Genomic DNA, 15,122 nt, shown 5'->3' on the forward strand with positions numbered 1-15,122 from the left:
AGAACATGGAGCAACCATAACTCTTTTGTACCTGTGCATGTGTGAGCACATGCATGCACACACACACACATACTCTCTCTCTGTCTCATGCACACATCCATCCACACCCCAACAATCACAGGTGCTAAGTTTGGACATAACCCAGGGACTCTTCCCTGGCTTCTGTCAGGTGCTGGGGAGAAGAGAGAAGCAATGAATGAAACGCCGCTGGGACTGCTCAATGCATCTCTCTGCTCTTCCAACAATGACTCTGAGAAGGCAAGACATACACTGGGGCAGCTACTTCCTTGGCACAAAAATGAACAGGCAACAATAAGGTCAAGGAAGGGTTTAAGTTAGTCTCAAGTTTAAATCACTTTTCTTTATTTAAGAGATGGGGGTCTCGCTATGTCCCCCAGGCTGGAGTGCAGTGGATAGTCACAGGCGCGATCCCACTACTGATCAGCACGTGAGTTTTGACCTGCTCCATTTCCGGCCTGGGCCGGTTCACCCCTCCTTAGGAAACCTGGTGGTCCCCTGCTCCCAGGAGGTCACCATATTGATGCCGAACTTAGTGCAGACACCCGATTGGCATAGCGCACTACAGCCTAGAGCTCCTGGGCTCAAGCAATCCTCCCACCTCAGCCTCCCAAGTAGCTGGGACTACAGGCACACACCACTGTGCCCGGCTAAATCACTTTTCAACACCACAAAACAGTAGCAAGCAGACCAAAAAAAACAAACAAACAAACAAAAACCTCTGGCCATCAAGACTCCAGAAGAGAGGGAGGGAGGGAGGATTTAAAACTTGATCCTTACTTATTCTCCTAACAAACTGTGGCATGACCATAAGCAAAACCAGCTGGGCATAACGGACAGCATCTGATTGTGAAATCTATCCTATTCTGGCTCTGAAAAGAGTCAGAAAAACTTTTTAGAGGAACATGACGGTAACATAAACCACATCGCTGCTATATTAGTATTTGCAGCAAGATTACATCTATGCATTTACACAGCTTGTCTACAGATCTGAGAGCTCCAAGGGAGTGGCCCAGCCCCCATTCCTCCACCTTTAGCATTCTGAAAAGAACAAGTCAAACCTGAAATGAAAAATAATGTCTGCATCAAAATGGTGACCCTTTCTATACAATGGGACTAAGGTAGAATCCCACTCAACTCCTCAACTCCTTTATTTTGACATAAAATTAAAAATTTTTTAAACTAAGTTTAAAGGCGATGTTTTGAGCATCAAAAAGCTACTATCTAAAATGATTAGTCTCCCAGTGCTCTTGGTAAATAGGGATGGTTAGGAAGGAGGAAATGATCCAATGAATATAGAAGAACTGGCTGATTCAAAGGAAACTGCTTTGGATAAGGTGAATCAATGGGTGGTATTGTGCCAGCAAGGAGGGAAATTTCTTGGTACAAATTTCATGTCACTGGCCAGGCATGGTGGCTGACACCTATAATTCCAGCACTTTGGGAGTCCAAGGCAGGAGTTCAAGACCAGCCTGGGAAACATAAGGAGACTTCAACTCTACTTAAAAAAAAATTCATAACAACTTCATGTCCCTAGAGATAAAAGCAAGGTGCAGACAAGGCACTTAACACAGCCAAGTATCATTCACACCCATTGACATCAAGATTGTTACCAAGAGTACTCCCAGTAGCCCCTCATCTGAGAGACTTTACGGGCCAACTACACTTTTCAGGTGGACCTGTAGAACTGAAGGAAATCCAAAGTGCTGCACAATTGATGGGATTTGGAATGTCAACAGAGGAAACTACTCAGAGAAGCAAATGGAGGTCATCCCCTTCTGGCCTGAGGTGAGAGGTTTGTTCCAGATTCGCTCAGTGAGATACCGAATTTCAAAATAGTTGGCCTGAGAATATGACAACACTCCCACAAATGTAGCCTTCTTCTCTTCTGGTAAGAGCAACAGGGCTCTGAATAAAATGGGACATCAGTTACTGAATTATCTTCTTACACTGGAAGTTAGAGCAGATGCCTTCTAATACATGTGGCATGTCCCCGTTCTGTAGCAGTGATAAATGACTGAGACAGGGCCAGAACGCCTGTCCCTTCTTATCCCAAAGCCTGTCAGGCATACTCAATCCGAGCAGGGCCACAACTGCCCTCGTTCTTTCGCTCAGAGGACTGGCTGGTGGCCTTGGCTTCACTACTCATTTCCAGAGGCTTAGCCGAGATGTAGTCCTTTACTTTAATCTCCATATTCTTGGCTTTCAGAGTGGCCATGTGCAGCTTCTCCAGGAAATCTGGCATGCCTGTCGGGAGACAGGAATCAGGTTAAGCTGACATATAAACCAACAGTAGGCTCAAAATTAGAAGACCCCATTTCTTTGATGGTAGGGAACTAGCTCTTCCTTATAAAGATCATAGCCTGACTGATAGCCTGTGAATAACAGCTGCCTCCCAGAATGTGTTCCCAAAGCATGCGTTGTAAAAACAACCCATGATCTTTGTTCCTTCTTTGAAAGGAGGTACTAATCAGGCCACTTAAGTCCCAAAAGGATCTTTTAATCTAAATATCATTTATCAGTGGCACGGCTAAAATACCTGCCAATTTTATTTAGACAAATGTCAAACAGAAACACCTAATCTCTCTGTTCTCCCCTGAAGCATGTAAGAAGCTGCCTATAGAGAACCACAAAAAAGAAAATCACAAGTATGCTTTCTCAGACAAGAAGGTGGAAGGGAAAGCTGCAGTTATAGCCATGATGTATATCCTTTGTTAAGACAAGTGCTCCTTTCCCCAGGTGACTGCCCTATGATCGCCATATTTTCCATCTTATGGCCTTCAACTATTGAAGAAGAAAATTTAAATATGTTAATCTACACAGTTCATATTTAAGGCATTGAAGCCAATGTTTTTAAAGCTCTCCTCCGGGTACAAGTTCCTTTCTGGGACCCTATAATTCTCATCCCTTCAATCTCCACCTGGAGTCTTTGGTATCATCATAGTAATTCAAGAATGAACCAGAAAAGGGTTGGGCACGGTGGCTCATGCCTATAATCCCAGCACTTTGGGAGGTTGAGGCAGGTGGATCACTTGAGTTCAGGAGCTCAAGACAAGCATGGCCAACATGGTGAAACCTCGTCTCTACTAAAAATACAAAAATTAGCCAGGCATGGTGGTGGGTGCCTATAATCCCAGCTACTCAAGAGCCTGCGGCAGGAGAATCGCTTGAACCTGGGAAGCAGAGGTTGCAGTGACCTGAGATCACACCATTTCCACTCAAACCTAGGCAAGAGAGTGAGACTCCATCTCAAGAAAAAAAAAAAAAAAAAAAAGAACCAGAAGAGACGTTTAATTTCCCCAATAGGACTCCAGTGAGACAAGTACTAATCTTGCTGCTGTTAAGAAGATAGAGAAACTAAAATGCTTAACACAGGCCCTGTATACTTGCCCTTACTTACCACTGGAAACCATCCAACTAACACAGTAGCGAGGAAACACTGTTTGGGGATTGTCACTGTATGTCAGTAAGTAGTCAAAGCCATTCTGGAAAAGAAAAACAACAAAAATGAAGATCCCTGAATCACTCACCACAACCTCCATATCCAATATCATAGAATAACTATAATCTGATTCTGGAGCAGGGAGTGTCATTTCTTTTACCTTGTGCAGAAAAGAGTTAACACCAAAGGCCTGAGACACTACTATCTATAGAAAGGCCTGCTTACAATGTTGACCCTTGGCCAACTTGGCTCCCAGAATGCTCCCAGTCAACAGTTAGCTGATAAGGCTGGCTCCCTGTACCTAGGCTATGCAAACAATGTGATTTATCCTGAACACAGGCTTTGCTTTTGGGGGTCTTGAATTCTGGTATGTGCTAAGCAGACGGCACTAAGTAACCAGCTCCCAATAAAAACTTTAGGTGTGAAGTGGGCATGGTGGCTCCCGTCTGTAATCCCAGTACTTTAGGAGGCCGAGGCAGGTGGATCACTTGAGGTCAGGAGTTTAAGACAAGCCTGGCCAACATGACAAAACTCCATCTCTACCAAATATAAAAATTAGCCAGCCGTGGTGACACACACCTATAGTTCCAGCTACTCTGGAGGCTAAGGCATGAGAACTGCTTGAACCGGGAGGCAGAGGTTGCAGTGAGCCAAGATCAAGCCACTGCACTAGAGTCTGAGCAATAGACTCCATCTCACAAAAAAAGCTTTGGGTGGTGGCTGGGTACGGTGGCTCACGCCTGTAATCCCAGCACTTTGGGAGGCCAAGGCAGGCAGATCACTGAGGTCAGGAGTTCCAGACAAGCTTGGCTAACATGGTGAAATCCCGTCTCTACTAAAAATACAAAAATTAGCCAGGCATGGTGGCACGCATCTGTATTCCCAGCTACTTGGGAGGCTGAGGCTGCTTGAACCTGGGAGGTGGAGGTTGCAGTGAGCCAAGATCGTACTACTGCACTCCAGCCTGGGCAACAGAGCGAGACTCTGTCTAAAAAAAAAAATATATCTATATTTCGTACACAGTATGCATATCCTGAAGACAAAAAGACACACAAATTTTTATTCTTCATATTACTGGTGATCACATTATATTGTTATTCTGAGGCTGTGTATTTCAACAAATGAGTAGTTAGTTGTGTTAGGGTTCCTGGGAATTTAGTTCTACAGTACAGGGAAATATAAAAGATACAAGATAGAAACAAAAACTCCATAATCCTAAATTTGAATGAAAAGTATTAGTATATACTTAAGATTTGTTTTATCTTAAAAATAAACATACAAGAAAAATGTACTACTTGGTTCTATTTTCTGAAAAGGCCTACAAACGATAAACCTTGTAGCTATGAGTACCATTAGCAGCCAAATTCTGGTATTTAAATACCATTTTCCAATAAAAGGAACTAGGACTCCCTGAAGAAATGCTAATTTCCAGGTTTAAAACTAAAAATATACAAGATGAACCTACAACATCTTGTAACACCAGAAAGCAAGATAGCTTCTAGGTTCATGTCAAAGGGCCCTAAGCCAACAAGGTTCCCAATCGCTAAAACTAGGATCAATTTGAGCATCAGTAAGGATAACAAATTTAAAAACTAAGTACGTTTAAGTCTGTGAGTTTCTCTTTTTTTCTTGAGATGAGTCTCGCTCTGTCACCTACACTGGGGTGCAGTGGAACGATGTTGGCACATTGCAACCTCTGCCTCCCGGGTTCAAGCCATTCTCCTGCCTCGGCCTTCCAAGTAGCTGGAATTACAGGCACATGCCACCATGCCTGGATAATTTTTGTATTTTTAGTAGAGATGGGGTTTCACCATGTTGGCCAGGCTGGTCTCAAAATCCTGACTTCAAGTGATCTGCCCGTCTTGGCCTCCCAAAGTGCTGGGATTACAGGCGTGAGCCACTGTGCCTGCGCCTGTTTTGTTTTGTTTTTTCTTTTTTTTTTTGAGAAGGGTCTCACACTGTCGCCCAGGCTGGCATGCAGTGGCACAAACATGGCTTACTGCAGCCTTGACCTCCTGGGATCAAGTGATTCTCCCAACCTCAGCTTCCCAAATATCTGGGACTACAGGCACCTGTCACCATGCCCAGCTAATTTTTATTTTTATTTTTTGTAGAGACAGAGTCTCTCCATGTTGCCCAGCCCAGAGCTGTTTTAAAAATTTCTTATTTGGGCTGGGCATGGTGGCTCACACCTGTAATCCTAGCACTTTGGGAGGCTGAGGTGGGAGAACTGCCTGGGCCCAGGAGTTCAAAATCAGCCTGGGCAGCATGGTGAGACCCTATCTCTACAAAAAATACAAAAAATTAGCTGAGTATGGTGGCACACACCTATAGTCCCAGCTACTCGGGAGGCTGAGCCAGTAGGATCACATTAGCCCAGGAAGTCGAGGCTGCAGTGAGTTGTGATTGCGCCCCTGCACACTAGCCTGGGAACAGTGTAAGACCCTATTTCCAAAAAAAACCAAAATCCTTATTTGAAACAAATACTGAAATATATAATAGAAGAAATGGGTTCTCCTATAGTAAAGCTAGAATTTGCTTCAAAATAATCAGGGGAGTGGGAAAGGAAATGAGAAAGGCTATGGATAGAACAATTTTGGTCTTTCCCAAAACAGTGAGTTGATAACTATAGCTGGGGACAGATACATAGAGTTCATTAAACTCTTCTACTTCTGTATCTTTTGTATATATTTCAAATTTTCCATGATAAAAACCCTCTACCTTGGCTCAAAGATCTACTTCCCATTTGGCAAATCCAAACTCATCTGCATTGTTTTCGAGTACCCTCTATACACAGTCAATGCAACTTATTACTTCTCCCTAACCTCCACCTTCCTTAGCATGTGAGTCTCTGGGTGCATACATGGCTCATTCCTCTGTTTGTCTTTGCTTGAATCATGTCTTCTAACCCCAGTGTCCTGCTTTCCTATCCAGTCTTTTTTCTTTTTTTTTTTTACAAGGACCAAATCAAGTCCTACCTTTTTCGTAAGAGTTTGCCACAAAAATAATTTTTTAAAATTAGATTTATAGGCCGGCACGGTGGCTCACGCCTGTAATCCCAGCACTTTGGAAGGCCGAGGCAGGTGGATCACTAGGTCAGGAGTTCAAGACCAGCCTGGCCAAGATGGTGAAACCCCATCTCTACTAAAAATACAAAAAAAAAAATTAGCCAGGCATGGCAGATACCTGTAATCCTTGCTACTCAGGAGGCAGAGGCAGAGAATTGCTTAAACCTGGGAGGTGGAGGTTTCGATGGGCTGAGATCATGCCACTGCACTCCAGCCTGAGCGACAGAGTAAGACTCAGTCCCCCCCAACAACAAAAAAAATTACACTGATAAATCTTATTCTCCCAACACAGCTAAAAAAAATATTTACCAGATGAAACCCACTCTGCTAAGTGCTAAACTATGCCCTTCGCTGTTTCATGGTCATGGTTTCTTAAGGCAGCAATCCTAGAACTCAAGTCACTTTTTTTTCAAATAGGCAACATATGGACATGGTTCAGAATTTAAAAACAACATAAAGGATGTGAGGCAAAAGTCTCCCTCCTACACCATTCCCAGCCTGACCTCCCCTTCCTAAAGGTAACTAGCCACAGCCTTATCTCCCTCTATCCTCTAAAGCTAGGGCTTTCAAACATTTTAACCACAATCCATTGTAAATGATCCTTTTCATATTGCAACCTAGTTCTCTCTCACTCTCATACACACACTTAAATGTATTTATGTAACCAAAGTTTCATGAAATACTCTTACACTCAGGTAGTTTCTATTCTGCTCTATTTATTCCTTTTCTTTCCTTTTTTTTTTTTTTTTTAAAAGCTAACCATAATCCCCCAAATTAGTTTTGTTTTCTACTAATAGGTAGCAATCTGTGGCCTAAAAAGTACTGCTATAAAAATAGCACAGAAGTAAACACAGAGATCCCCCAGTTAAAAAAAAAAAAAAAAAAACATGCTACATTGGCTGAAGTGAACCACTGGCTCAAGTCTTACTTCAAGTGGTGTAAATAAAACTTGATGAGAATAAGAAAACTACACTAAAGAACACAGTCCATAAAGCTCTAAATCAAACAGAAGCAACAGGGAGAAACAAAGCTATTATAAGGTGAAATAGAACTAAAACCAACAGCCCCTGGCATCAATATGTATACTCTCAATGGAGATTTAGTTTTACAAGACTGAAAAAAAAAACAAAACACCCCACTAAGCTGAAATAAATATTCTTTTCAAAGAAAGGTCATAGAATTTTAAAGAAGGCAGAGAGCATGACTCCAACCCTCCCATTTCTCCAACAAGGAAGCAGAAATCCAGAAAGGTTTCCAGTGCTCTACCCACTGTGGTGAAATGCTGACAGAAAGCACTCACTGTAGTTCCTAAAGAATGATGCTGACACAGGCTAACACATCAGTGGCTATGATTCTTTCTTATAACTGTCTCTCAAACAAAAGGGAACCAATGGATTGCCACTACCTTGTCCTTGGGGATCTTCCAGGTACATCACGTACACCGGAGTTCCCAAAATATGGTTCCCAGACCAGCAGCATCAGCCTCTCCGGAGAACTGTTCCTGGGTCATACCCCCTCCTCCCTAGTTCAGATAAAAGACATCCCTTGAGAAAATTCCATAGCCTTGGGATATCATCTCTCAGATGAGGTAAAACTCACCTCATCAAATGACCTGTGTGGACGGATAACCATTTGGGATTCATATGATCTGACCCTGACAAATTCTGGAGACTCTGGCACACTCGGATGCTCCACAGCACTGGTAAGGAGAGGAAAGGAGAAGCAAACTCTTAGTAATGTCTATATATAAAACAACAGGAGAGCTAAGTTAAGGGGAAGGCCTAAAAGGCTGGCTCTGATTTTTTAAAATACACGCCAACAGAGGAGTCACTAAGATGAATAAATACAAACTAAGTTCTAAAAATCAAGTGAAGGGGCTGGGCACAGCGGCTCATGCCTGTAATCCCAGCACTTTGGGGGGCCAAGGCAGGTGGATTACCTGAGGTCAGGAGTTCAAGACCAGCCTGACCAACATAGAGAAACCCCGTCTCTACTAAAAATACAAAATTAGCTGGGCATGGTGGCACATGCCTGGAATCCCAGCTACTCGGGAGGCTGAGGCAGGACAATCGCTTGAACCCGGGAGGCAGAGGATGCGGTGAGCTTAGATCACACCATTGCACTCCAGCCAGGGCAACAAGAGTGAAACTCCATCTCAAAAAAAAAAAAAAAATGACATGAAGGCCAGACGTGGTGGCTCATGCCTGCAATCCCAGCACTGGGAGGCCAAGGCAGGAAGATAACTTAAGGCCAGGAGTCCAAGAACAGCCTGGACAACACTGTGGAACCCTGCCTCTACAAAAAATTAATTAATTAATTAATTAAAAATGAAGTGAGTTCCTTTGGTAATTTATGGCTCACTATGCTGTGGGTCAAAAATAACAGCACTTCTTTTAACTGCCAACGTTAAAGAACTCAAAAAAACACTTTAGCTAAAAGCTTGTATGTCTCCATTCTTCCTAGACGGTCAGAGCCCCCTCATCTTCTAGCTGGATGGATAGGGCACTGGCTGCAGAGAAGCCTGTGGGAGACTCACCAGGGCACTAAGAATATGCAAACTCAGGTACGCAGGAATGAAGAGCACAGCTAAAGGACTAAGCAAGAGCCACAGGCAGCCATACATACCGCGACACCAACACCATCATGTTGTTTTCCTGATCCACACTATACCGCCGAACATAAACATAATCCCGCGAGTACATTGGATACTAAAGAAATGGAGGGACAGGATTAGTGGTCTGTATCACACAAACTTGGAGAGAGACAAAAACAGAAGTAAAAATACTCACAGGAAAATGGGTTACCCAGTGAAGAACCTCAGAACCACTAACCACATCCCTCTCAATCACCTCCAGCTTGATCACCAGGGCATCCCACTTTTTTCTATACTCTGTGTCTAGCTGCAGAAAGAGAAAAGACCATGAAGACCCACAAACAAAAATGCAGAAGGCTTTCCGGATGCTCTGGTCTCTGACCCAAGAACCTTATTACAAGGAGATAGTAAACTGACCTAACAGACAGTGCTGAAATGTGAGAGATGTGACTGTTTACTACAGATGATTCTTTCAACATCACTTTGTACAGGCTAATGTCATTACACTGAATGTGCATCTTAAAAAGACAAACCAAGGAAAAGTGTAACAGAATACATTTTAATAGACACATCTGGGAAAAAACAATATATAGTCATATGAATATGTAAGGATAAGACAATTCTAAAAGGTTTTAAACAACGAAAGTCCAAAAGTATTAAGTAGACATGTCACGCACAAAAATGCAAGTAGCATATTTTTTAAAATTTCTGGCATCACTAGTAACTGAAGAATTTCAAATTAAGACAGATATACCATATACATAAAAACAATAAAAATTCATTACAAATCAACAAAATCTACTGCCTCAGGGGAAAGTGCATTTGCATATTTGAGTGATATTAGAGTGATTAGAGCATATTAGAGTGATTAGAGCAATATCGCATATTAACAATAACGAACTAGTTATTGAAGTCTGGCAAAACAAATGAAAAATCCAGAAAGAAAAAATTTTTCTTCTAGAACTCTGGGTGATCCCACCTCCCTGTTTCATTTTTTTAAACATCTTCCACCACAAGGAGGAAAGCAGTCTTTGAACAGATACTCTTCATCTTCATGAAATAAATACTTGGCCAACATAGTAGCTCACATCTGTAATCCCAGCACTTTGGGAGGCCAAGGCAGGAGGATCACTTGAGCCCAGGAGTTCAAGACCAGCCTAGGAGGCATAGGGAGACCCTGTCTCTAAGGGAAAAAAATTTTAATTAGCCAAGTGTGGTGGCGCATGCCTCTAAGCCTGGAAGCTGAGGTGGGAGGATCACTGAGTCCAGGAAGCAGAGGCTACAGTGAGCCATTATGACACCACTGCACTCCAGCCTGGGTGACACAGCAGGACCCGGTCTCAGGGAGGGCTTTCACTATGGAAATGTTCTGGATTTGAGGTTAAAGAGATGCAACAACTAAATATAATCCTGACTATGTCTGTACTAAAGGGAAAATGCTATAAAGAACATTACTGAGTCAAATCATAAAACCGGAATACAAACAGAAGACTACATGAAAGTGCTGCATCAGTGTTACTTACTGATTTCAATAATGGTATCATGGTTAGTTAAGAAAATATAGCTAGTTTTAAGAAATACACACTGGAAGAATTTAGGAATAAAGGGCTATGACGTATGTAACTTACTCTCAAGTTGTTTTGGAAAAAAAACAAGAAAGCCTCATAAAATACATTAAAGTATTCATATCCATTCCTCTATCTGATCTTCCCAAGAGTCCTGTGGGAGGGTAAAATGGATCTCACCACCATGGGACAGATAAAGAAATTCTAAGTCAAATGTTTACCTAAATGCTATGCAATGTGAGATGACAGGTAGGTAGATGGATGTATTGAAGCCAATGTCATCTGAGTCAGAGAAATTATTCATGTAGACAGTAGCAATTGATATTGAAGGCAGCTCCAAATGTGGAGAGAAAAATTAACTCACCTGAACATTGAAGAACTGCCGAGGTGTCACATCTGTATAGGTTCCAAAAACTAGAATGACAAGAAAGAATAAGGGATGCTTGCCATACTCCGGTCACTCACCTTGTTTCTATCACTTAGCAATGTTTTAGTTCTGAAGTAATAAGAGATCTTAAAGTCAGGTTCAGAAAGTAGAAGTCATATTAGAGCAACAAAGAAAGAGAAAGATGATCTATAGCAAAGATGACACTGAAACATTTGTCATCTGGGAGAAGAAAAACAACAAAAAACCATGCCAAATTTTCTGAGAAACAACCAGAACAGTTTAGAGAAGTATGAGGAACAAAAATCCCGTGCACGTGAGCAATTATGGAACAAAAAAGACAGCCACCTGTGCTCACCTCGGTACTGGTAGAGGTGGGTGCCTGTAATTGGGCGCCGCCACAGCTTAAAGTGTTTCTTATCCATCACCATTTCCCAAGGTTGCTCTTTGTCCTCCAAATCTTCATTCCCTTCTGTTTGGGCTTTTGGTTCTGGAGTGTGGCACTGGACTCCAGAGCTCTGAAACATATTTGACATTTCTTCCAACCGCTTCATCTCATTAATGGATCTGGAAAGGAGAAAAAGAGCCATGGTGAGGTGGTTAGTCAGCCTTGTGAAATGAAGGGTCCACCACGCCCAACCTTTTATTTTTTAAGAGACAGAGTCTTAAAAAAATAAGAGGCCTGTGCAAGAAGGTTATACAGTAAACCACAGTATGTAGTATATAAACAGGACGCAGTATAGTGAATTAAAATTGAGTTCCTGAGTTTGAATCTTAGTCCAACGCTCATTAACTAGAATATTATTTAACCAGTTCCTATTTCTAAATCTATAAAAAGGAAATAATAGTGCCTATCTCGAGGCTGGGTATAAAGATTACAAACGAAGTGTTAAGTGCTTAATATTTATGGACAGGCAAAGCAGCTCAAGTCTGTAGTCCCAGCACTTTGGGAGACTGAGGCAGGAGGATTGCTTGAGGCCAGATTCGAGACCAGCCCAGGAAACACAGTGAGGCCTTGGCTCTAAGAAAAAATTTAAAAAATCAGCCAGGTGTAATGGCATGTGCCTGTAGTCCCAGCTATAGGCTGAGGTGGGACGATCACTTGAGCCCAGGAGTTTGAGGCTGTGGTGAGTGATAATTGTGCCACTGTACTCCAGTCTGGTCACAGAGTAAGACTGTCTCTTAAAAAATAAAAGGCTGGGCACAGTGGCTCATACCTGTAATCCCAGGAGGTCAAGGTGGGAAGATCACCTGAGATCAGGAGTTCGATACCAGCCTGGACTCATGGTGAAATCCCATCTCTACTAAAAATACAAAAATTAGCTGGGCATGGCAGTGGGTGCCTGTAATCCCAGCTACTTGGGAGGTTAAGGCAGGAGAATCACTTGAACCCAGGAGGCGGAGGTTGCAGTGAGCCGAGATTGCACCATTGCTCTCCACCCTGGGCAACAGAGTGAGACTCCATCTCTAAAATAAATAAATAAAGTAAAATAAAAGTTAAGTATTTAGTATCTGGCACATAAGTAGCCCTCAAATGCTAACTATGAAGGTTTATGGTTTTAAAATGTCAATTGATATCTTTTGTTCATTTCTTATTGGGTTGTCTTATTATAAGTAAATATATTTTCCCCCTTGTTTTTACATGATAAATTCACATACCAGAAGATTCATTCTTTTACAATGTATAAATCAGTACTTGTTAGTGTATTCACAAGGTTGTACAACCATCACCCCTATCTAATTCCAGAACATTTTTATCACCCCCCAAAAGAAACCTCTACCCATCATTACTCACTTCCCATTCCTGCCTCCCTCCAGCCCTAGGCAGCCACTCATCTACTTTCTGTCTGTATGGAGTTTCCACTTCTGGACATTTCAAGTAAATGGAATCATATGATACGTATCATCATATGATATGTAACCAGCCTGGCCGACATGGCGAAACCCCATCTCTACTAAAAATACAAAAATTAGCCAGGTGTGATGGCGGGAGCCTGTAATTCTAGCTACTTGGGAGACTGAGGAAGGAGAATTGCTTGAGCCCGGGAGGCGGAGGATGCAACGAGCTGAGATGGTGCCACTTCACTCCAGTTTGGGCAAAAGAGCGAAACTGTCTCAAAAAAAAAAAAAAAAAAAAAAAAAGAGAATACTGCTGTAGACATTTGTATACAAACCTTCATATAGATACATTCTCAATTCTCTTGGGTAGATTCCTAGGAGCAGATTTGCTGGGTCACTTAACTTTTTAAGCAACTGCCAACTGTTTTCCAAACAATCATACCATTTTATATTAACATCACCAATGTTTGAGGATTCCAAATGCTCCACATCCTTGGTTCTACGTGCCCCACTTATTATTGTCCATCTTTTCAACTTCAGCCATCTTAGTGGGTGTGCAATGTTATCTCATTGTTCTTGATTGATATTTCCCTAACCTTTTCATGTGCTTATCCTATTCTTGATAGTATCTTTTGATGCACAGAAGTTTTAATTCTGATGAAGTTTATTTTTTCTTTGATTGCTTATGTTTTTGCTGTTATATCTAAGAAACCATTGCCCAATCCAAAGTCACAAGAACTTTTGCCTATATTTTCTTCTAAGAGTTTTTTATAATTTTAGCTTACATTAGGTCTCTACCTTATTTTGAGTTAATGTTTGTGTATGGTAATGAGGTAGGAGTCCAAACTCATTCTTTTGCATGTGCTTCTCCAGGTGACCCAGTGCCATTTGTTGAAAAGGCTTCCTTCCCCAGTGAATTATCCTGGCACCATTGTTGAAAATTGACCAAAAATTTTAGGATTTATTTCTAGACTCAATTTTATTCTAACAATCTAAATGTCTATCCTTATGCCAGTACCACAGTGTCATTACTGTAGCTTTGTAATAATAAGTTTTGAAATTGGGCACCATGAGTCCTCCAAACTTTGTTCTCTTTTATCAAGACTGTTTTGGCTATTCTGAGTTCCTTTCATTTCCACATGAGTATCAAAATTGGCTTGCCAATTTCTGCAAAACTGCCTAGGATTTTGATAAGAACAACAATGAATTTGTAGATCACTTACATGGTACTGCCATCTTAGCAATATTAAGTGTTCTAATCCATGAGTACAGCATGTCTTTCCATTTATTTGTCTTTTTAAATTTCTTCCAGTGATGTTTTGTTGTAGTGTCACACTTTTAGTCATACACTTTTGTTTGATTTATTCCTATGTATTTATTCCTTTTGATGCTACTGTAAATAAGATTGTTTTATTTTATTTTCAGATTGGTCTCATTGCTAGTGTATATAAATATGACTTCTGTCACAGAACCTATTTCCTTGTCTGAAGAATTAAAAACAATAAATAAATAAATATGACTTCTGTGTACTGATTGATCTTATATCCCGCAAACTTGCTGAACTCATTTGTCAGCTCTAACAGTTTTCTGTGGATTCCTTAGTATTTTCCATATGTAAGATCATGTCAGCTACAAATAGAGAGCTTTATTTTTTCCTTTCCAATCTAAATGACTTTCATTTACTTCTCTTGCATAATTTTATTGGTTGTGATCGCCAGTACAATGTTGAACAGAAGAGGTGACAGCAGAATCCTCATCTTGTTCCTGATCTTAGGGGAAAAGCATTCAGTCTTTCACCATTAACTACACTGTTAGCTATGTTTTTTGTAGATGCCTTTTTTTCCCTCTGTCACCCAGGCTGGAGTACAGTGGTATGATCTTGTCTCACTGCAACCTCCACCTCCTGGGTTCAAGCGATTCTTCTGCCTCAGCCTCCCAAGTAGCTGAGACTATAGACACGCGCCACCATGCCCAGCTAATTTTTGTATTTTTAGTACAGATGGGGTTTCACCATATTGGCCAGGTTGGTCTTGAACTCCTGACCTTGTGATCCACCCACCTCAGCCCAAAGTGCTGGGATTACAGGCATCAGCCACCACACATGGCCTATAGATGCCTTTTATCAGCTGAAGGAAATTTCCTTCTATTCCCAGTCTGCTGTTTTCTTTTTTCTTTTCTTTCTTTTTTTTTTTTTTTTTTTTTTTTTTTTTTT

General features: G+C 41.5%; 1 protein-coding gene across 1 annotated transcript in view; it reads right to left on the reverse strand.

Annotated features, from left to right (window-relative positions):
* Positions 1-930: 930 nt before the first annotated feature.
* Positions 931-15,122, reverse strand: part of STARD7 (StAR related lipid transfer domain containing 7) — a 24,585-nt gene continuing 10,393 nt past the window's right edge. The window contains exons 2-8 of the mRNA XM_032255285.1: positions 11,430-11,638; positions 11,051-11,100; positions 9,318-9,428; positions 9,154-9,236; positions 8,128-8,227; positions 3,419-3,503; positions 931-2,265 (exon numbers count right to left, since the gene is read on the reverse strand). Coding sequence (XP_032111176.1) covers positions 2,081-2,265; positions 3,419-3,503; positions 8,128-8,227; positions 9,154-9,236; positions 9,318-9,428; positions 11,051-11,100; positions 11,430-11,638 — 823 coding nt within the window. The 3' untranslated portion in view covers positions 931-2,080. The remainder of the gene's footprint in view (positions 2,266-3,418; positions 3,504-8,127; positions 8,228-9,153; positions 9,237-9,317; positions 9,429-11,050; positions 11,101-11,429; positions 11,639-15,122) is intronic.

The sequence above is a fragment of the Sapajus apella genome, unplaced genomic scaffold (assembly GCF_009761245.1).
Source record: "Sapajus apella isolate SASKATOON/1434 unplaced genomic scaffold, GSC_monkey_1.0 scaffold89, whole genome shotgun sequence".
NCBI lineage: Eukaryota > Metazoa > Chordata > Mammalia > Primates > Cebidae > Sapajus > Sapajus apella.